Source organism: Cricetulus griseus, chromosome 5 (assembly GCF_003668045.3).
Source record: "Cricetulus griseus strain 17A/GY chromosome 5, alternate assembly CriGri-PICRH-1.0, whole genome shotgun sequence".
NCBI classification, from domain to species: Eukaryota; Metazoa; Chordata; class Mammalia; order Rodentia; family Cricetidae; genus Cricetulus; species Cricetulus griseus.
Window position 1 is genome coordinate 117,509,241 of NC_048598.1, and position 21,560 is coordinate 117,530,800.

The following is a 21,560-nucleotide window of genomic DNA, read 5'->3' on the forward strand; positions in this document are numbered from 1 at the left end:
CTTACCCTTACCTGGGAACAAAAAACCAGCCAAATCTGCCAGAACAATATGCTGGTGGTCTGAGCAGGCTTCCTGAGCACTTGTGTCTGTGCCACAATTACACGGCTTTTGGAAAGCTTCAGGGATGCCCACCACCACACAGCCTCTGTGTGTGTGTGTGTGTGTGTGTGTGTGTGTGTGTGTGTGTGTGTGTGTGTGTGTGTGTGTGTGTGTGTGTGTGTGTGTGTGTGTTTGCGGCAGGTGGGGTGGGGGTGTTGCTCCAGGAGAAGAAAGTAGGTAGTTTTATTATTTTCCTTTTTTCTCAGAGGCTGGGAATCATGGAGTGAGCCTCTCCTGAGAGGCTGGAGCAGATGACTTCCTGTAGAGCAGTGCTTCTCAACCTTCCTAATGTTATAACCCCTTAATACATGCTGTGGTGACCCCCAACCATAAAATTACTTTCATTGCTACTTCAGAATTATAATCTTGCTATTATGAATTGTAAATATGTGATATGCAGATGGTCTTTGGTGACCACTGTGAAAGAGTTGTTTGATCCCAAAGGGGTCATGACCCACAGGCTGAGAACCACTGTTAAGAGAGGTTGGCCTGTCAAGCCATGTAGGCCTCCAGAGTTGCAGACCAGAATGTCTGAATCCACTAGTCTGTCTATTGCCTGGAAGGGGAATTAACCTATGTTTACATACCGATCTGCCTGCCTGCCAGGGTGTGGCTACAGTTTGGATATGGTTTCAATTTGTTCTTGAAGTTAATTACCTTTTCAGGTAACAGGAGAGGGTGAAAGCTGGTGTTTAGAGGTAAGGCCTTAGGAGGTGATTGGGGTTAGATAAGTTCATTAAGTGGGAGCCCCCAAAGTTGAGGCTTGGTGGTTATATAAGACGACAAAACAACACATAGACACTCCCTGGCTTGCCATGACCCACAGACCCACACTAGTCAGAACTCTCCCTTCCAGGAAGCCATCATTAAATGTGCATACCAGACCTTGTACCTCTAGAACAGTGAGCTGAAACAGGTTTTCTTTGTAAAGCTAGTCCACCTTGGGCATTTCATTATAGTAATGAAAGCTGACCTATGCCACTGCCCACTGTGGCATTAATTCTCCTGGAGTTCTTACAGGTAATGCTTTCTCTAATGCATTCCTGAATGTACAGGATATCTGTGTTATGAATGTGTGTTACTTTTTAAAAATATCTTGTGTCTTAGCAAGAACATGATTCAGTCCACAAATGACCTATGAGGATGCTGCCATGAGCTACAGAATGTGAACATCCTGTGTAGCCTTGATAATGTCCCTGCATGTTCCTGAATTTATCTTTTTCAGAGAGTCAGCCTCATGCACAGGTTCTACCCCACTGCTGGCATAGTCATTTCCGCCTGAGTCTGTCCCTTCTGCTCTGTAGCTCTTTTGGCTTCATGCCCCTTCTGTCAAACTCCTTCCTCTACTCCACATGATCAGGCAGGGGACACAGGTGCTCCAAGTATCAGGTGACAACAGCTGATCCCATTTAAAGGCTTTTGTGGGAAGAGGGTTATCCCAATCAAGGCAAGATGGTGGTATGATGACTCAAAGTCAGAATCTCAGCATGTCCTCTTCCCTTTTTATACACAGCCTAAAATTATACATGGTTGGCCGGTGGTGGTAGAGGGAGCTCTTGGCCCCCAGAACGATCATTAGGAAACCAGCATGGAGCTGATCCAGACCCCATAAATGTGGGTGTCAGTGAGGAGGCCTTGGAAATCTATGGGGCCTCTTGTAGTAGATCAGTACTTATCCCTAGCATAGGAATGGACTTTGGGATCCCATTTCACATAAAGGGATACTCTCTTAGCCTAGATACACAGGGGAGGGCCTAGGCCTTATCGCAAAGGATATGACAGACTCTGAAACCCCCCCCCCCATGGAAGGCCTCACTCTCCCTGGGGAGCGGAAATGGTATTGGATAGGTAGGGTGTTGGGGGTGGGCAGGGGAGGGGAGGGAGAGGGAACGGGGATTGACTTGTAAAACAATCTTGTTTCTAATTTAAGTAAAAAAAATAAAAAAATATAAAAGTTAATTATTTTATTCTAAACAGGAAGATACCTAAAAGACTTAATTTCTATCAGTAAAGTCCAATCGATGTGATGTTTTAGTCTAATTATTACTTCTTCAAAAAAATTATACATGGTTTCATGATCTATCATGAAAGGGAATGTCAGGGTCCCTCCAGGATCCCCAAACCATAACATGGGAGAATCCCTAGTCCAGGAGGAAAGGCCCCTGTGCTGTGCTTCCTAACCAGGATTTGGGCTGCACTGTAGATGCCATCTCCAGGCTCTCAGACATGCATGCCCCCATACTCAGAACATTTTGTGTCTTTATGTTGGTTTTTGTCTTGCCTTGTTTTTATGGGAAACAATACACTTCAAGAACAAGGCACACTCCCAAGTGTGGCTGCAATAGGATAATGCTGCCCATTTGGGCTGCTGCTAAGAGGACACCTCACTGGATAATAAAGAAGAGATATTTATTTCCTCACAGTTCTGAAAGTCCGAGATTGTGGTACCTCCATCTGGTGAAGGCACACGGTGGGAGGTAAAGGAGACAGGCTCACCCTACAATCCCTTTTTATAATGGCACTATTGGTTCAGGAGGGTTAAGTCCCATGGCCTAAATAACTCCATCAGGCCCAGCCTTCAATCCATTGCACTGAGGCTTAAGTTCCCAACGAATGAATTTAATGGGCATATTCAGACCATAGTGACAACACACTCTGGAGACAAAGCCAGAATTGATACCACCTTGACTTCCAGGGACCTTTCATCTCCCTCAGTTATTTCACACTTCTCCTGGCAGGCGGGGTCCTGATTTGCAACAGAAAAGTTGTTTTCCTGTTGTGTTAGTCAGCTTTCCATACCTGTGACAAAATGCCTGAGATGAACAATGAATAAGGAAGACCTTTCCTTTTGCTACACAGGGTCAGAAGTTTCAGCCCATGGCCATGTCACATTGTCTGAGGCAGCTCAGTGTATCACAGCAGAACACAAGGAGAAGCCTAGGAAAGTAGAGACTATTAGTAGTAGCCCCGTCTCTCTCCTCTCTGCTTTGTCATCTGCTGCCTGCCATGATATACCCAACACAACGTGCCAGATTAAGATTACATCACTGGGGATTCTGTCCACTGTGTACATTCCATTTCTAAAGTTTCTGGCCATTCCCCCCGCACCCCAAATCCTTGCTCAGTTTTTCATTCATGCTTTCTCTTTCATTTTGCTTATTTTTTTTCTCCTTACTTCATTGATCTACTTTCTATTTATTTCTTCTTTGAAGTCACTGTTTTTACAAGTAGACTTGTTTAACAAGTCAACTATTTCAGTATTTTTGGATTTGGCAATTGAGTTAGTGTCTTTTGGAGGTATCATCTTGCCTTGCTTTTTTGTTTCTTGTATTGTGTGATCTCATCCAGTTTTATTTTGTTCTTAGTGAGCAGCCTATTCCTTTAGGACTCAGTCACCATTACACCTCAGAGAATTCAAACCACTAGAATTATAATGCTGAACTGAATAAATGCACTTAAAATACACAAAAGCCCACTAAGATGCTACCAATAGCCAAAGAACAGAAAATGGTAGAGATGATGGAGACTCTGCTATTTTATTACTTTATGTGTATAGGTGTTTTGCCTACATGTGTGCTTGTACACTATGTGCATGCCTGGAACCCAGGGAGACTAGAAGAGGGTCTTGGATCCTCTGAAACTGGACCTGTAAACTGTTGTAAATTCGCATGTGGGTGCTGGGAATTGAACCCAGGTCCTCTGGAAGAACAAGTGCTCTTAACTGCTGAGCTGCTAGAAAAAAAAATCTATAAACTCGAGTCTAGAAACCTTCTCTAACTTCTGTGCTTTGGTTCATACTTAGGAAGGCCTTTCCACTCCCGAGTTCTAGAATTTTACCTAAGTTAACAAAGTGCTTACTGCACAAGCACAAGGATCTCAGGTCAATCCTCAGCACCCATGTAAAATACCTAGCACTCTCCAGGCCAATGGGAAGCTGCCCCAGGAAATAATGTGGATGGCCACAGAGGAATGGCACCCGAAGTTACCTCTGGCCTCCACATACAAATATACCAATAAAACTACTCTTATTTCACACTGGACTGCATGCAGACTGTCCTGGGGTGAGAAGTGAAGAATGGCTCTGCTCATTTTCCCAGAACACCATGGAAAGGTCCCAAGCCCAATGACTCTAAAGCCACCTTTATCATAGCTTCAGCTCCCATGTGGCCTATCTCTGAACCATTCTATTCTCCATTTATAAATTACTGAATACTATAACTGTTGTACATATGTTAATGTGTAGTCTGTCTTATCATCTTTATTTATTTGTTTTTTTGAGACAGGATTTTTCTGCATAGCCCTGGCTGTCCTGAAACTCACTTTATAGATCAGGCTGGCCTTGAACTCAGAAATCCACCTGCCTTTGCCTCCTGAACTCTGAAATTAGAGGTGTGCACCACCACACCCTGGTTCCATGTGAATTTTAAAATTAGCTTATATAAATCTTTTTATTTTAAAAAAGCCTACTAGTGTGCTTCTTAGATATATAAGTAAGATTTATTCTAATTTTGTGTTTATGTATATAGGCGCATATGCATGTGAATGCCTACAGAGGCCAGAAGCAGACCCTGGGTCCCTGTAAGTTGAGCTTACAGGTGGTTATGAGCTGCATGATGCAGGTGCTGGGAACCCAACCTGGATCCTCTGGAAGAACAGGAAGTGCTCTGAAGTGCTGGGCCATCTCTCCAACCCTGAGTATCACACTGAGTTGACACATTAAACATGGGGAAGTGATGGCTTCATGATGCTGAACATTCCTGTGAAAGAACATGGACATGGTAGTCTTTTCATTTGGTCTTAGTTTCATTGAATCTTGTTTGGTCCCTCACTGTTACTTAAATTTTTCCTGCAAATAAATTTATTCCTACCCTTTTTTTTTGTTTTCTGCTATTATAAAAATTATTTTCTCTTAGGCCATGAAATTGGGTACCTTGTATATAAAGATGATCATTTTCTGAAAATTAATTTTGTAAATTATTTTGTTTGTCTTTGGTTAGTCCTCTTTTGCCTCTAGGTAAACAATCTAATCATTTCATCCAGGACTTAGAACTTTATCTTCTCTTCCCTTCTAATTTCTGTCTTTAATTTCCTTCTCATGTCTAATTGTTTTGTCTACGTCCTGTGGAACAATTTTAAATAATAGTGACGATTAGTAGACATCTTTGTCTTGTTCCTGGCTTTAATGAAATTGCTTCTGGTATTCTCAATTAAGCACGACGCTGGCTTCAGATTGAGATAAATATATTTTATCATATGAAGGAGACACCCAGCTATTCCTAGTATTAAATGATCCTTGTATCCCTGAAATAAGCTTCACTTAGTCATGGTGAATTACTCTTATCTACAGCCATCTGGCTGGACTCAGTCCTAGATCCCCTGCTCACTGCTGGTGTTCAGCAGGCTACTTTACCTCCTTAGGACTCAGTTCCCATGCCCTTTAAAAGAAGGATGGGGGGGGTTACTTGCTCATTAAGTGGCTGTGCATATCAACTGGCTCTAGGAAATCTGAGCATCTCTTCAAATGTTTAAAAGCTATTTTCACACACACACACAAAAAACAAAAAACAACAAAAAAAACAAAACAAAACAACAACAAAAACCTGAGCAGGTTATTCCCCATTTTTTTCTGTGAAGTATCTTCTGTTTTTAAAAGTTCCTCATACATTGAGTTTAGCCATAATCATTGATGTAAATTACAAACATGCATCCCAGTTATTGCATTTTTTTGTTTGCTTTTGGTATAAGTGCAGACAGGCAAAAGCTTTAGTTGTTTTCTTTAGGAGGCAAAGGTTTCCAGTTGCACCTGGATTTCAAGAGGCAGGGAGGAGGATTCATGTCTCCAATTCTTCACTCCCCTGGCATCCCCACCCTTCGCCATATGAACTTACAATCCTCTCCAACCAAGGTGGTTTGTTTTCCTGCTGGTCCAAGGTGAGGAACAAAGAGCAGGCTGACCTAGCTGACCACCCCATCATAACCCTGCCGCTGACCAACACCCCCGGGTTACTGACAGGGCCAATTTCCTTATGAAAAGGCTTATTAGAATTTTAGGACTTGCAACCACAGAAACTATTTCTGAATTATTTATCTGCCCCACTGCTTATTCATGTGATCTACAACACTGTTTGGAGTTAGACATCATGTTAATACAGAATAGGACAGAGTCTCTCTTCCAAGTCATTTTTCATTTTTCTCAGGCTGGTTGTCTTCCTTTGATCTTCCAAGTCAATCTTACCATGAACATATCTAGTTCCAAGCAAAGAACTGACAGCATGGGGGTGGGGGGGACCACAGATCTTTCTACAAAGAAGACAATCCCAGATCTGCAGAATTTTGGTAAATTATTTCGGGAGGTTTTCAATTTTACTAGTTAAGGATGTTCATGGCATTGCCTTATCAACCTTCCTATCATGGCTCCATCTGTCACTTCCTACTTTGGTTTATGGCTTTAACTTGGGAGCTCAGTCTCACATCACCTTATCTGTAGAGTGCTTTAACACCTGGATGGAAGTTTACAAGTTTTGAGGTTGCTTCTGTTAATCATCTGGAATGAAGACAGATCCAGGTCCACTGAAAATTTTAGACCACAGAAACAGTACACATTGAACAGAAACCTATGCCAAGGACAACTTGTCAAACATTTTGAAGTGAAAAATGGCATTTCTTCCACTAGGGTCAAGATGGAGAAGGGCAAACTTGTCTGTATATAGTTCAGTGGTTTATCTAGTACTTACCCCACACTGGCAGACATCATGCTTGGAGGGAGCCGGCTTTGTGGAGATCTCAGCCGAGATCCCCTTCTATGAGCATTCCGTGCCCGACCTCAGGTACTCACCTCAGTCTTCATGCCAGAAGCTCATTGGGACTTGGTGAATACTTTTAGGATGAAAGATGGCATTGTCTCTCATTGGCCTTCCATGAAAGAAACCTCTGTCTGTCTGTCCGTCTGTCCCCCCACACACAATTTTAACCAGTGTAGACTCTTTGCTTTCTATTCAATCACCCGTACACTCAGGAAGGTTTTCTTTTTACTCCAGTGGATTAATGGTAAAATTAACTCCCACAAGTAGAACAAGTCAGTAGCAGAAAATAAAATTAGCATACAAAAATCAATACCTTTTATATATAGAATTCCTAGTTACAAGATACAATGGCAGAGAAAACATCTTCCTGGCAGCAGTGCTTTGATTGATTAGGTCACATAATCATTTACCACGTGTGTCCCTTCCTATAATCCATCTGGTTTTAATCATATGTAATCCCAATTATGCATAGGCATAAGACAGTAAATACAGGATGGGTTTGCCCTTAAGTTCTCTTGAAAACTGTTTTGCCTTTAATTAACAGAAAACCGTATTCTGCACATATGTGCCATGGCGTATCTGTATAGGACAGAGGACAGACACATTGCTAGGGCTGATTCTCTTTTACCATTTGAGTCCCAGGGACAGAACTCAAAGTCATCAGGCTTGGTGACAAAATGCCTTTTACCTGCTGAACCATATCTCTTTTAAAGTTCCTAGTTGATCCAAACGCCCCCAGGGTTAAAAACCCCCACTTCAATGAAAAACAGAATTCAAAGATAGAGGAGGGGGTGTACTTCCGTGGTCAGTAGGGATCCAGGGTTAAGAAAGTGTATTTTGTTTTTTTTTTTTTTGGGGGGGGGTTCTGAACATATTAAAATGCAAAAATGTCTATGACAAGAGGCTGTATATAGCTAGCCTGAACAATGCACAAATCATGAGGGCTAAGGGCAACAAACCTTGGCAAGACAGGTACTCTCAAGAGCAAGTGTGATTGGGAGGGAGGAAGACTCTCGGCTAAGTCGGGGTAGGAGGGTAAGACTAGTTGCTGAGAGGCTGAGGTTAATAGGGTTTGGAATGGCTGCTCTGCAAAAACTGCTAACAGAAGGGGCACTGGCAGAGATACTGGGCAGTAGGAACTGTTACCATGATTCTGGGGGGTGGTATCAGTTTGTAATTAAGTCTAAAAAAAAACTTTAGGAAGTGTTTCGAATTGTTAAAGACAAAATCTTGGTATGTAGCTCAGGTCAGCCTAGTATCCTCCTGTCTCTGCCTTGTGATTCTGGGATCACTGCTATGGAACACCATAACTTTTTTTTGGGTTTTTTTGTTTGTTTGTTTGTTTGTTTGAGATGGTTTTTCTGTGTAGCCCTGGCTCTCCTAAAACTCACAGGATATATTTTATATAACATTTTATACTGATAATTGTGAAAAGTGACTGTCATTCTTGTTATATTTGAACTATGTCAAGTCACTTTCATCCTCTACTCAGCCATGAGGACAGTTTTACCCTTTCCCAGGCATTTGGGAGGGAAAACCATGGGGAACAAAGCCATTTTTTAAGAGTTTATGCAAGAAATCATACACAAAATCTGTCTTTGCCAAGGAGACAGTCTCCTTTACTGGCAAGGCTTAAGTCTGTGCTGGGCTCCCCTGTAGGGTGTGTTAGGCTTGCTGGACCTCATCCTCAGGAACTGACCCATAGGTCAGCTGTTGCTAGTCTAAGAACTGCTCTGAGCAACCCCTTTCCCTTTGCCAGAGACTACTCCACACTGTGAGAATCTTCAGTATCTCCTCACTGCCAGTCTAAGGACCAGCCTAAGGCTCTGCTTAGAGCACCCCTTCCCTTCCCTCTGCCTAAGATACTCCCCTTTGTATCTTCAGCATCAGCCTCTTCCTCATACCATACTGGAAAACTGTCGTTCCAAAGCTGCCTATTTACCAAGAGGTCTCTCCACTTCCAGGAATATATTATTCTGCCCAAATTTGATCACTACCTTAAAAACCTTACAGTCCACACTCTTTAGTGTTATTGTTCCTTTTTTTCCCACACTGCTTTTTCCAGGCATGGGCCTTTCTATTTTTGAGATCATAACACAGGAGTGAACACCCTAGCCATTTGTGTTCAGTGCCTGTAGTAGAAATGACCAGTTTTGCTCCATGGCTTTGCTTCTCTTTCTGATGGGGTAGGGAAACATCCTTACTGTTGCTAGAAGCTGTTAACTCTCCTAACCACAGCAAGGGGAAATAGGACATAGTGATAAAAGCAAAACTAGCTTTAGCAAGGGGAGAGGCCAACAAGGGTGAAATGCTTCCACTTCCCCATTGTCTAAGCTATGCCCCTAACAAGACAACAGCCATGTCTGCTAGAGCCAGCCAGTCTGCTCTCAGTTCAAACAAAGTTCCTAAGACACTGAAACAGCTTCTGCTGTTGAGGTGTATCCAAGGCACTTTGCCCAGGAAGGGGAGAGATAAAAACACATTGCTCAGAACCACAGGCAAAATAGAGCAAAGACCTTAAATGAACCATGCATCCCATAACACTTTACCTAGAGCCGAAGAATCAACTGCACCAGACATGATCATGGTGGCCTGGGAGCTCTTCCTAGTACCTAACGTTCTCAGTGGCTTCTGTGTTAACTTAGGTTAACACAGAACTTCCTAGACCACGGAAGGAAATTGTAGATAGGTGGGCAGGTATGCACACATAAATAGATGATAGACTGATAAATGATAGATATGATAGAAGATACACAGATGATAGATCTAGATGGACGGATATGCTTAGTGTCTTCCGTCCCCAAATGCAAAGCTTAATCAACCTTTTTAGGACTGATAATTAAATTACTCACTATATACATTGAACTTTACTTAAAAAAAAATCTCATTCATAAGCACCACAGATTGAGATGCTTTATTTACTTTGGGTCATCTGCTGTGACAACTGCCTTGTTTAAGAGTCAACGTCATCTAAAATCTCTCATTGCAACTGATTTCTAAAGAATTTAGAAATTCTTTAGAAATTCTTCTTCTCATCAGTTCTGACCCAAGAGCTACTCCTTTAAATGCTGCACCTGAAACATAACCTCAAACTCCTCAGCAAAGTTAACAACCTGTGAATGGATGTCATGCAAGTAGGTAATGTGATTTTTGTTCATTACAGAAAAAAATACAACAGTGAAATTAAGAGAAACATCTGTAGTCCATAGAGATATTATCAGAACCTTGAAGTCAGAACTGTGGAACTTGGCTTCATTAACTCCTGGTATCCAATGCATGCGTGCAATCAATGGTCATCTTTAAGATCTGTCTGGTCATCTTCAACACTGACAACAAAACCTCATCTCTCCTTGAAAAGCAGATCTTAATTTATAACATTATCCACTGTGTCATAAAAAAATTTTAAATGTAAGGTTTAAAATACAGCTGATACTAAAGTTAGCCCCTGAAGCTGGTTGCCACAGAAATAGCAGAATAAGTGACTGCCCTAAGCATGCATTTATACCCTAAAATGAGCATAAATTTACAACCCTGTATTAGAAAGTATTTGTGCACTTAATACTGTATTTTCTCAGGTGAGTAACTTTATTCCCATTCATTATAAGAAGGTACTACAGTTTTGGGTGATCCCTGTCCAAAGTGTTCAGAAATGTGTAAAAATGGATGACCAAGAAAGATGATAAACATCCATGAAAAAGCTTCATACACATTGGTCTCAGATTGACTAGGGATACCAACGAGAAACAACAGATTATATAACCCATGGCAGAATAGCTTGAAAGTCTATAGTTTAGGCTGACTCATGTGCCTGAGTACATATGCAAGTCTGCCTTCACCTCTGAACATTGACATGGCTTCAGAGATATTTAAAGTGTAATAAATATGTATATATAAACTACTTGAAATCCCAGGTAGAAAGAGGACAACCTAGCAATATACCACAAAGGAGAGCTACAAGAATACCTTTGCACCTAACTGTGAGGTCTCTCAAGCCGTCATCAGGATCAGCGTCTTTATGAACCAGTTTGGAAACATTTTAAGTATCATCAGTCAGGCTCTCCCTTAACTCCACCCAGACTGTTATGTGTTCCATAGGTCACTGCAGGATCTAGGTGAGAATGCAAGACACAGCCTACTTCCATCACCGAGCCATTCAACAGTGCCACATTCCCTATTGTCTGTGGAGGCAGCTGTGACTCCCTACAGGACAGTTGGTCCTTATAAGAACCAGGGTGACTGGGGGACTGAGGGACTGGGGGGCTGGGGGCCTTGGTGTTGCCCTCCCATTACTTGGTCTCTATCTGTACCTCCCTCTACCACTCTCTCATGGTCAGCTCACACGTTCTCAGCCTTCCACAGAATCTACAAAACCCAGCTTCATGTTCCCCTTTCCAAACAGACTCACACTCTGCCCACCCCACATTAATCACACTGTGTGGGAGGGACAATTACACTTTGGGAAAAGGAGGCACTAGACTACTTGGCACCTGTCTAAGGGAGAGGTGTTCTGTCCCATTCGACCAGAGCAGTGAGCATTCTGCAAAGAGCTCCTGTGTATTTCAGAGTAAAAGCACTCGGTTGACACAAAGTAAGAGCACCCTGTCAAGCAGGCCTCTGAATGACAGGTGCTCTTGATAATACTTTTGGGAAATGTGGCTTTCCCCAGCAGCTCCAGGCAGTCACATATTCCTCACTTTGACAAAGTAGCATCCAGACTTCAGGCTCAACCGTATATACAACTCTACATGCAGCTGAGCAGTCATAAACACGCCACATAGAGGCATGTCAAAAAGACATTTTTCCTTCCCAAAGCATGGCCTCAAGCAGCCATTACTGTAACAGATAACAGAGCATGAGTTCCTGTTCATCACTGGCTACTGACCTATAAAACACTAACAGTGAAGTCCCATTCAGGATACAAGCCTTAGACCAGGATCAGAAATGCTAACCAAACATTATCCACTGACTATTTTGCTGTGCACTTAAACCACCACCCGCATTTGAGTGCACCAACCTACATGCTTAGACATGCCCTGTCAGCAGAACACAGACCATGAGGATAAGGTCAAGTACAATGCAGCTGCTAGTGATTCCCCCTCAGTCGAAGTGCAGGCCAACTGGAAGTCCCAACCCATCCTGCTGGTGTCTCTTCTGAGGCCCCAAACTGAGAACTTGTTTGGTGTATCTTACTGGCACTGAGTGAATAAAGGCTCAATGGCAAGCCGTACTGCATAGACACAATTCCACCCAGGAATGTGTTTGGAATTGGCTGTGAATTTGGGACTTCATCAGTGATATTAAAAGCTCTACACAGAAGGTACGCAAAAGCTGTTACTAGTTTTCCAGGAATAAAGACACAGCTGCCAAGGAGCAACAGCTCTAGGAAGGCAGCTGGAGGTAAACAGTGGGCTAACAACAAAGTAAGGAATACAGCAGAAGATGCCTCACCCCTTTAAAGAAAACTGCTGCCCTGATACTTGACAAAAAAAGATTCCCCAAATATCATTTGTTTTCCATAAGAAAGAGCTGCTGCTGATGTGAAGAGGAGGTGGTCCTGGTGGTACGAGGACCAGGAATGCCAATTAGGACACCAAGACTGTACAATGCAGTTCCAACACTCATCAGCTACTGGGCTCTAGCTGCATCCAGAGCTCTTTTCATGTGGCATTTTGAAAAACGTGGCAGGAGCGGAGGCAGTGGCTTTCTCTGCTGCAGCGGTCCTGTCCAACCACGTGGAGTGGGGAGGCTTCTGGGATGGGGTGGCTGGCTCCAGCACATCTGGGTGCACTGTGTTTCACAACAGAAGTAAAAAGGGGAGATGAGTTAGTGAAAGAAGTTAGGATAAGAGGCACTTAGAAATACTTTTTAATCTTTATATTTCATGCCCAATTCACCTAAGAGGCTTCATAAGGTTTACTATTTTTTTCATTAAAAAAGGTGAAATTTACAAACCATTTCTCCAGGAATAAATGCACTAGAACTAATAGATATAGGAAAAACTAAAACTTTACTCATTTGCTAGGCACTGTGTGACTAAATATTGAATACTTGGGATTCCCTTCCCCACCCTACCCCAGTGTGTGTGTGTGTGTGTGTGTGTGTGTGTGTTGTGTTCCTTTTTAAAAATAAGGTTTTAAAATGTAGCCCAAGGGGCTGGAGAGATGGCTCAGAGATTAAGAGCACCAACTGCTCTTCCAGAGGTTCTGAGTTCAATTCCCAGCAACCACATGGTGACTCACAACCATCCATAATAAGATCTGGTACCCTCTTCTAGTGTGCAGATATACATGGAAGCAGAATGTTGTATACATAATAAATAAATAAATAAAATCTTTCAAAAACAAACAAACAAAAAAAACGTAGCCCAAGATGGCTTCAAACTCATGGTCTTCTTGCCTTAGCCCCTGAGTGCTGGGATTATAGGTATGTGCCATTAAACCTGCATGATCATATTTCTTAATGACAACTCATCCCCATTTTATGGATCAGGAAACTAAACTTCAGAGATCAAAAGTAGCAATTCAAGCTCAAATACTGGGCTACACATGACGCTCAATATGGTGGTGTTATGAGTAAATACAATAAGGAAAACAGAAAATAAACAGCACCAAGCATGGTGTTTTAATGAAGCTTCTTAAGACACTGTGGACTGGATAGTCAATGAGTGCAGAGCTGTGCTGTGTCCTCAGAACACTCAGTATTCTGGTCCCTGGCCAAGAGCATCCTACCATGGGGCCATTAAACACTTCCTTCACCTTCCCAAATGCTCCTCACTGTCATTCACTCTGCCAAGGATAAAAATATACTGAGATATAGTAAAATACAGCACATTTTAGATTTTTCTTTTGCATCCAGTAATTCTACCCAGTAATATAGCCTTGGTATTTTTCCAGTAGTAACTGGGTCACAAAAACAAATTCAGCAGGCCATGACCAGTACTGCTTTTGCTCAGTAGTAAACAAACAAAAACTACCTCACAGGAATAGGAAGGTACTCTTAGCCTATTTTTTCTTATATCCACAAATATACTCAAACATCAGCTTCATACTTTAAGTTAACATTAAAACAAGCTTGAAAAACATGACTCTACCATGACTTAAATATACATATACGTTTCTTACAAACAGTAGCTTTCAAATGTCTGGCATCTGAACCACAGCAGCATGGCATGTATCTGACAAGACATGCACACACTCACACACATGTACTCAGCCATTTAAGTGTAACTGAAAGCACTTCACGGAACTATCCCTATCCTTACACTACACAGTCAGAAACCTCAGTAACAGAGTCTATCCTCGAAAAACTGTTTTGTTGCTGTTGTTGTTTCTATGATGATCAATGTCCATAAAATTTACAAGTGCACTGTTCAACAGCATGAAACAGTAGCAATATGGAAAACTTTCGTCATCTCCAGTGGAAGGTCTGTGAACTGTCAGCACTGATTCCCCATCCCTTCTCCTCCAAACACAGCCACCTCTCTACCTTCTGTTTTCATTAATTTACTATTCCAGGTAGCTCATTAAAATGGAATCACCCAGTATTTGTGTTTGTCTGTGTTTGTCTGGCTCACTCACTGTGTCTTCACCTGAGGTAGCAAATTTCTGAGTGCTGAAAGCTAAGACTGAGTGACACTCAGGTGTGAAAGAACCACATTTTGTTGCTCACTTGCCTGGTCATGGACATCTGGGTTGTTCTACTGTGACCAATGTTGCTGTGCACACCAGTACAGGAAAATGTCTGTTTTAGGGGCTGGAGAGATGCATCAGCAGTTAAGAGCACTGGCTGCTTTTGCAGAGAACTTGGGTTCAATTCCCAGACCCATGTGGAAGTACACAACCTTAAGTAACTCCAGTTCCAGAGTTGGAACACCTTCTAGCTCTTGTGGGCACTGTGTGCACATGGTAGATAGACATATGTGCAAACAAAACAGCTATACACATAAAATGATAATAACTTCAATTTTTTTGAAATTTCTGCTTTAATTCTTTAGGTGATAATAACCAGGAGCAGAGCTGGCAGATCTTATGACCTTTTTATGAGAGCTGTTTTGAGAAACTGCCATGGTTTTCTATAGGATGTATAATTTTACATTCCACCAGAAATGTTCAAGGGCTCCAATCATGTCTCTGCCAAGGCTTAATATTGTCTGGTCTCTGAGACCACCACTGAATGAGCAGCAAGTAACACAAAAGAATGTCTGCACCACCCTCTCCCAGAACAGTGTTTTTCACAATGGTATAAAACAATCCAATGCAATCAAGATCACTGACCTGTGGCACAGGCCTCCTCATACAATGGGATATTGTGTGTGGTAGTCAGAAACAAAGGGATTTTGCACAACGAAACATGCATGAATCTCAGAACAGAACGGGGCGAAACTTGTAAAATATGAATTCTTTGGTGCAAGGTTCAGAAACATTAAATATCCGACAACATATTCTTTAGAGATATATCTATTTGTTAAAACTACTTTAAAAAAAAAAAACAAAGTGATGATTAAAACAAAACAAAACAAAAAAAAGTAGGAAAACTAACACCACTGAGGAGAGGGAGAAGATTTTTCTTGCTAGCTGCATTGTTTTTCTTTATACCTATTGTATCAACTATCAATATTTACCTAGGTATTAGAATAATATGGAGAACACTGTTTCAACTTTAAGATATTAATTTAGATATATTGGAGCTAGGCACTCCACGGTCAGTCCTCTCATAGTCTGATCAGTTAGTTTGGCTAACTGTGATCGTCTCCATCTACTGAAGAAAAAAAAAAAAAGAGCTTCACTGGTAATGGGTGAGAGTCACACTCATCTGTGGGTGGAGGGTAAGTAGTAAGATGCAGTTAGAGGTCACACTGGTTTAAGAAAATGGCAGCAGGAGGCTCCTTCAGATCCCATGATCTCACCACCATGTGCAGTTGTCTAGGTTTAGAATACCAGGCATCAATTCCTTCCTATTGACTAGACCTTAAGACCAATCAGACAGCTCTTGGTTATTCCCAAGATATGAGCACACTGTTGGTGATATCTTGTGGTGGTCATTGTGTATAACACCACCCCTACATCCAAGGCTAAGAGACTATCAAGAAGGCAGAGGTGGGGAGGACTGCGAGAGCTAGAAGACCAGGACATCTGCTGTTGAGATTATGTCTTCTATATAAGAGAAGGAAGCTACATTCATAAAATATCAACAATATGGCTGCGTAAATATGGCTGAACGAATGTACCAACTGACATGCCAACATGGACAGAGGAAATCAGACAAAGGCCCACCCCTAGATGAAGAACTACAGAAAAGTAACGACTGCTGAGAGAGGGATAATCGGTCTTCCCCAGGAATGAAACCCTTAAGTGATTATCCAATACCAAGTGATCAGTCCTAAAAGCTCTACATATGAGTAACTCTAAACAGACTCAATAGGTTATATGTATTTGTATGTATTCTATATGTCACTATAATAACTAAGAAAACAACACCATATAAAAAGAAAAGGAGTGCTTAAAGGTAAAGGAGGGCAACAGTGGAAGGGGAGAGTAGTATAGGATAACAGGAAATTGAAGATGATCAAAGTATATTATCCATATGTTTGGGGTATCAGTAACAACCACTAGTTTCATAAATTCTAATAAAAATGAAAAAAGAAATAAGTCTGCTCTAGTGTTAGGTGTCTTTTTAGATATTGGGAGATAGCAGTGAACAAACAGATTAAGAATTCCTATCCTTCTGAACACATGGCTGGCTTGGTGCTCATAGTAACTAATTGACAGATCACCTGTGATACAGCTTCTGAATGAATGCAAGGTTGGGAAAAGGCTTTAGGAATAGCCCAAACTATCCAGGATCTGAACAGAATCTCCAGTGGCCCCAGCTCCCCTATTCTAAAAACCAGGGTTCACCTTCAGGGGGAGTTTGAATGCCAAGATGAAGAAAATCACTTCAAGGACACTGGTTCAATGTTAAGCCCAAGCACCTTATGTTTCTTAGAGCCACTTATTCTCAAGTTTCGAAGGAAACATCCATTCTCCCCCCACCCCAATACATTCTTTAAGAGCCGAGTACAGCTAGCTCACTTTAGCAAGTGGTATAGGCTTGCTGGCAAATTCCTGTCCTGGCGTACCAGTCTTAGAAAAGGTCTGCATACTCACTCCCTAGGATCCAGGAACAGCACTGTGCACTAACCCTCTGCATTCTATAAAGCCAGGGAGGGAAAGGGAGCGGAGACAGAAACAAGAAAATACAGTGCTGTAGTTCAAGAAGGAGCTAGTTAGTGATCCTGAAAGGTTCCTCGCCCCAGCCCTTTGTACAAACAAACAAACAAACAAACAAAACAAGGGAGGCATTTGTGTCTCTTCCTTTCTTCAGCCCTCTAGCCTTACTAACATCTTTAAATTCAGTCAATTTCAACTCAAACTTTGTACGGGTGGAGGAAGGGCAGAGATTTGTAGCTGCATGCTTAAGAAAGAAGCTGAATTCATCACAGTGACAGGGAGAGTGTTGGCAGAGATCTGAGCTATTTATTCTTTTAGGAAAATCCTATAAAGAATGACACAAGGAAGCCTCTATCTGCAGTCTTGTTCATCACACTGGTGAAGAGCTGATAACAGATGTATGCAGTTGTGTGATTTAGTGCCAGGAGCTGGCCCCTGATGTGTATTAATACAGCGGCAAAGCGGGACGCGCCTCTCTTCATCACTCATTTCTATAAAAGAGGTGGAATCGGAGATGGCCCGATGGTAGGCAGAGCAAGCCCATTTGTTCTCCTGACTGATGGCGCAGGCTCAGGCTGTGTCCTTCACCTCCATGGGGCACTCAGGTTGTGAGCAGAAAAAAGGAAGTGCTCAGTGAAGCAGGGCTTAGTCAACAAGTGAGAGGAGAGGAGTGGGCTCCCTTGGGAAACACAGCTAATGTCTTCTTCAATACACTAAATACATTTCCTGCTTTGAATGGGGAATCAACTCTTCCCAATGGTTCTGTTCTCACAATGCAGTAAAGCAGGGCTGGGGCTGGGGCTCAACAGCATTTGCCTATAGACACGAGGGCCTAGGTTTGATACCCAGAACTGGGGGAAAAATTAAGAGCAAAAATAGGACCAAAAGAGAAAAAAGGAATAAAAGCTAAGAGGAAAGGTTTTGTTTTAATTCTTTAAATAGCCCAGACTGGCTAAGAACCTAAGTTCTGAAGTCTGGAAAAATCAATCCTACTGTACATACGAAGGACACCTGGGAATTTAAAGGGCAGGTCCAGAGCATCAGGGAAACATCTGACCTGACCCTGTATTTCACTAACACCTGAATTCAGAAGGTGACTGACACCTCACTTTGCTCATTATCAGTGGGATAAAACTGTGCCTATCCAGGAAAGCTGAGGCAGAGGTTAAATGAAATCCTGTACACAAAGTGCCTAGCTCAGCGTCTATGCAGATGGAAACAACTACAAAATTCACAATAATCACTGGGTCTGTGATTAGGATTGTTTAGGATGAGCCACTGATTAGCAGTCACCACAGACCGAGCAGCTCAAAGGGGTAGGTATTTCAGAGTCGTTAAAAAGCCACTCAGGGAAGGCATAATGTGTATTAACACAGCGCCAAAGTGGGTGGTACAGAATTGTCTGTTGTCTATCTTCACTCAGCTAACAACTGATCTGAAATATGTAACACGTGCATAACACAGGATAAGTAAGCTTTATCCAAGGTCCAGAAGTGCTTTGGGTCTAGATCTGTTGGTCTCACCAATTTCTCATACTCAAAGCTGAAAGGTCATGTATATGCTATTTTTCTGTGCTTGCTTCTGACTGCAACTCACCATACAAAGTCAGGCAGAGAATCCTACTTACAAGTGCATGTCAGTGCTCAAAAGCTTTGCACTTTTTTTTAAAGTTTTGTATTTCAAACCGCTTCAGATTTTTGGGATTTTAAATTAGAGATGTTCAATCTATAGTTTATCTAAGGGAAACAATTTACAATAGGCTTGATATATAATATCTTTGATAACATGTGTAATAAAATACATGTATCTTAAGCATACAGCTTGAAGACTTTAAAATACATAAACACCCATGTTACTCTGCCTGGTTTGTAATATAGAACATTTCCAGAGCCCCAGATCATTCTGCATCTTCTCTTGGTCACTCTCCCAAAGATAGCCACTATTTTAGCTTCTCCCAAATGGCATAAATTTTATGCAGAAACTAAAAAAGTTTAACCTGAAAATGTGTTCTTTTTTTGTTTTAAAGACTTTATTTATTTATTATGTATACAACATTCTGCTTCCATGTATATCTGCACGCCAGAAGAGGGCACCAGATCTTATAACGGATGGTTGTGATCCACCATGTGGTTGCTGGGAATTGAACTCAGGACCTCTGAAAGAGCAGTCAGTGCTCTTAACCTCTGAGCCATCTCTCCAGCCCCTGAAAATGTTTTTAATTAGACATCTTATGATGAGTAAAAATGGACATACTATTATACATAACCAGTGAGAATACACTGTGCTGTATAAACCAATTAAGAAAGTAAACAGAGTTAGGTGTGGTAGCACAAGCCTTTAATCCCAGCACTGCAGAGGCAGAGAGAGGCAGAGAGAAGCAGAGAGGCAGAGAGGCAGATGGATTTCTGTGTTGACAGCCTGCCTGGTCTATAGTCTACATAGTGAGTTGCAGAACAGCTAGAGCTATATACTGAGACCCTATCTCAAAATAACCAAGGGAGGGAAAGAAGGAGGGAGGGAAAGAGGGAATAAGCAGGGGCTGGAGAGATGGATCAGTGATTAAGAGGACTGGCTACTACTCTTCCAGACGACCAGGGTTCCATTTCCAGCACCCACATGATTTATAATCATTAATAGCTATAGTCCTAGGAAATTCAATACCATTTTCTAGCTTCCATGGGCACCAGGCACACCATGGTATATGGATATAGATGCAGGCAAAACACTCATATATGTAAAATAAAATTTTTTTTATTTTTATTTATATTTATTTATTTATTTATTTATTTATTTATTTATTTATTTATTCTTTGATTTTCAAGACAGGGTTTCTGTGTAGCTCTGACTGGCCTTGAACTGACGGAGACCCACCTGGCTCTGCCTCCTGAGTGCTGGGATTAAAGGTGTGCACCACCACTGCCTGGCTATAAAAATTATTTTTTAGAGCAGAAAGCAAATGAGCCCAGGTAACCATTGACCAAGCTATTATCCAGCTGGAGGTACATCAGCATGGGCCTCCCCTCCTGTCTGTGCTACAACAAAGGTTCAAATGACTGGGAATACAAAAAGCCAAGGGACAGAATGAAAAAGCAGACTCCACTGTAAGAGAGAACTGGAAAAATTACTTCTCAGCATCTCAATTTTCTTATGTAAAATAGGAATAAAGATTCCTTATCACAAAGATTCCATGGGAAGGTATATAAAACACATCATTTAGTGTTTAGTACACAACAGGTGCTCTATGAATGACAACTGTATATAATCACCTGTACTAGAGCTAGATAAAGATGCTGAGGCCACAGGTTTCCGTTTCCTCTTAATGTCACGTGAACACGGTGGTCCCCAGTGTACCTTTGCCTGCCTGCAGAAATGAAAGGAGAAAGAAGATGTTTACTTTGTAGTACTTGTTGTAAAGCACTGTACTGTCCAGATGAAATCTTTGACCCATTATAGATAAATGCTAACAAAACAGGCATCATCTTCTGCCACTAATCATTGCAGCCTCTGGACATACTCAGAATTATGCATAACCCACAATACATGGCACTCTTTACTTTTTACCAGATTTCAGGGAAACAGACATTCAAATTTCAGTAAATATGTGCTTCATTATGTGATTTTTATACAATGCTTTCACATGAAAACTCTAACTGCAACTGAGCTAAATTCACTAATGAAATACCTAGCCCGACATGATAATACATCAAAAGGGTTAATGCCCTGTGAACAGGGACATTTACATAGAATTATAGTAAGTTTAACTCTGCTGCCACTGGATAATCTGTTTAAATTTATTTTATATGTATAAGTGTTTTGTCTAAAAGAGTGTGTGTGTGTGTGTGCGCGCGCGCGCCCACACACCCTATCTGTGTCTGATGTTGATGCCTATAGAGACTGGAGAAGAGATTCAGATCCCCAGGAACTGGAGTTACAGACAATTGTGAACCACTCTGTGGGTACTGGGGATGGATTGAAGCTGGGTTCTCTTCAAAAATACCAAGTGTTCTTTACCTTTGAGCTAACTCTCTAGCCCTGATAATCTGGATTTTTTAATATGTGTTTATATCACAAGTTAAATATTTGGTTTCTGTGACTTTCAAAAATATAAATTATGTCAATTAACAAGTTCCATTGTTAGGATATTCAGCTCATTTCACAAATAATACATCTAAATACTATAACCTAGAAAAACAAAATTCTCTGGAAAACTACAAACTTAACACTGAAATAGCTGACATAGTATCATAGTTCCCCAGTCCCTGACTTCATCCTTTTCTGCAGTCTGGACAGACTGCCCCAATAAAGGTGATTGTCACTTTTACACAAAGCTTTCCTTGAACACTGCAGGGCTTATGTGCCACGAATCATTATCTGGCTGGTGAACATACATCATGCTTCCCTAATGAGGCTTAATCCCCTTGAGATTAGAAACAGGGGTCCTGAGAGCAGA

General features: G+C 41.6%; 1 protein-coding gene across 17 annotated transcripts in view; it reads right to left on the minus strand.

Annotated features, from left to right (window-relative positions):
• Nucleotides 1–7,114: 7,114 nt before the first annotated feature.
• Gpatch2l (G-patch domain containing 2 like) overlaps nt 7,115–21,560 on the minus strand; it is a 52,338-nt gene continuing 37,892 nt past the window's right edge. For 7 of the 17 annotated variants that reach the window (XM_027418582.2, XM_027418579.2, XM_027418576.2 and 4 more), the window contains 2 exons: nt 20,377–20,471; nt 7,115–12,689 (listed from right to left, as the gene is read on the minus strand). In XM_027418582.2, coding sequence (XP_027274383.1) covers nt 12,538–12,689; nt 20,377–20,471 — 247 coding nt within the window. In that variant the 3' untranslated portion in view covers nt 7,115–12,537. Of the gene's footprint in view, nt 12,690–20,376; nt 20,472–21,560 lie in introns of those variants that run through there. The other 10 variants (XM_027418585.2, XM_027418583.2, XM_027418580.2 and 7 more) reach the window with 7 other exon arrangements.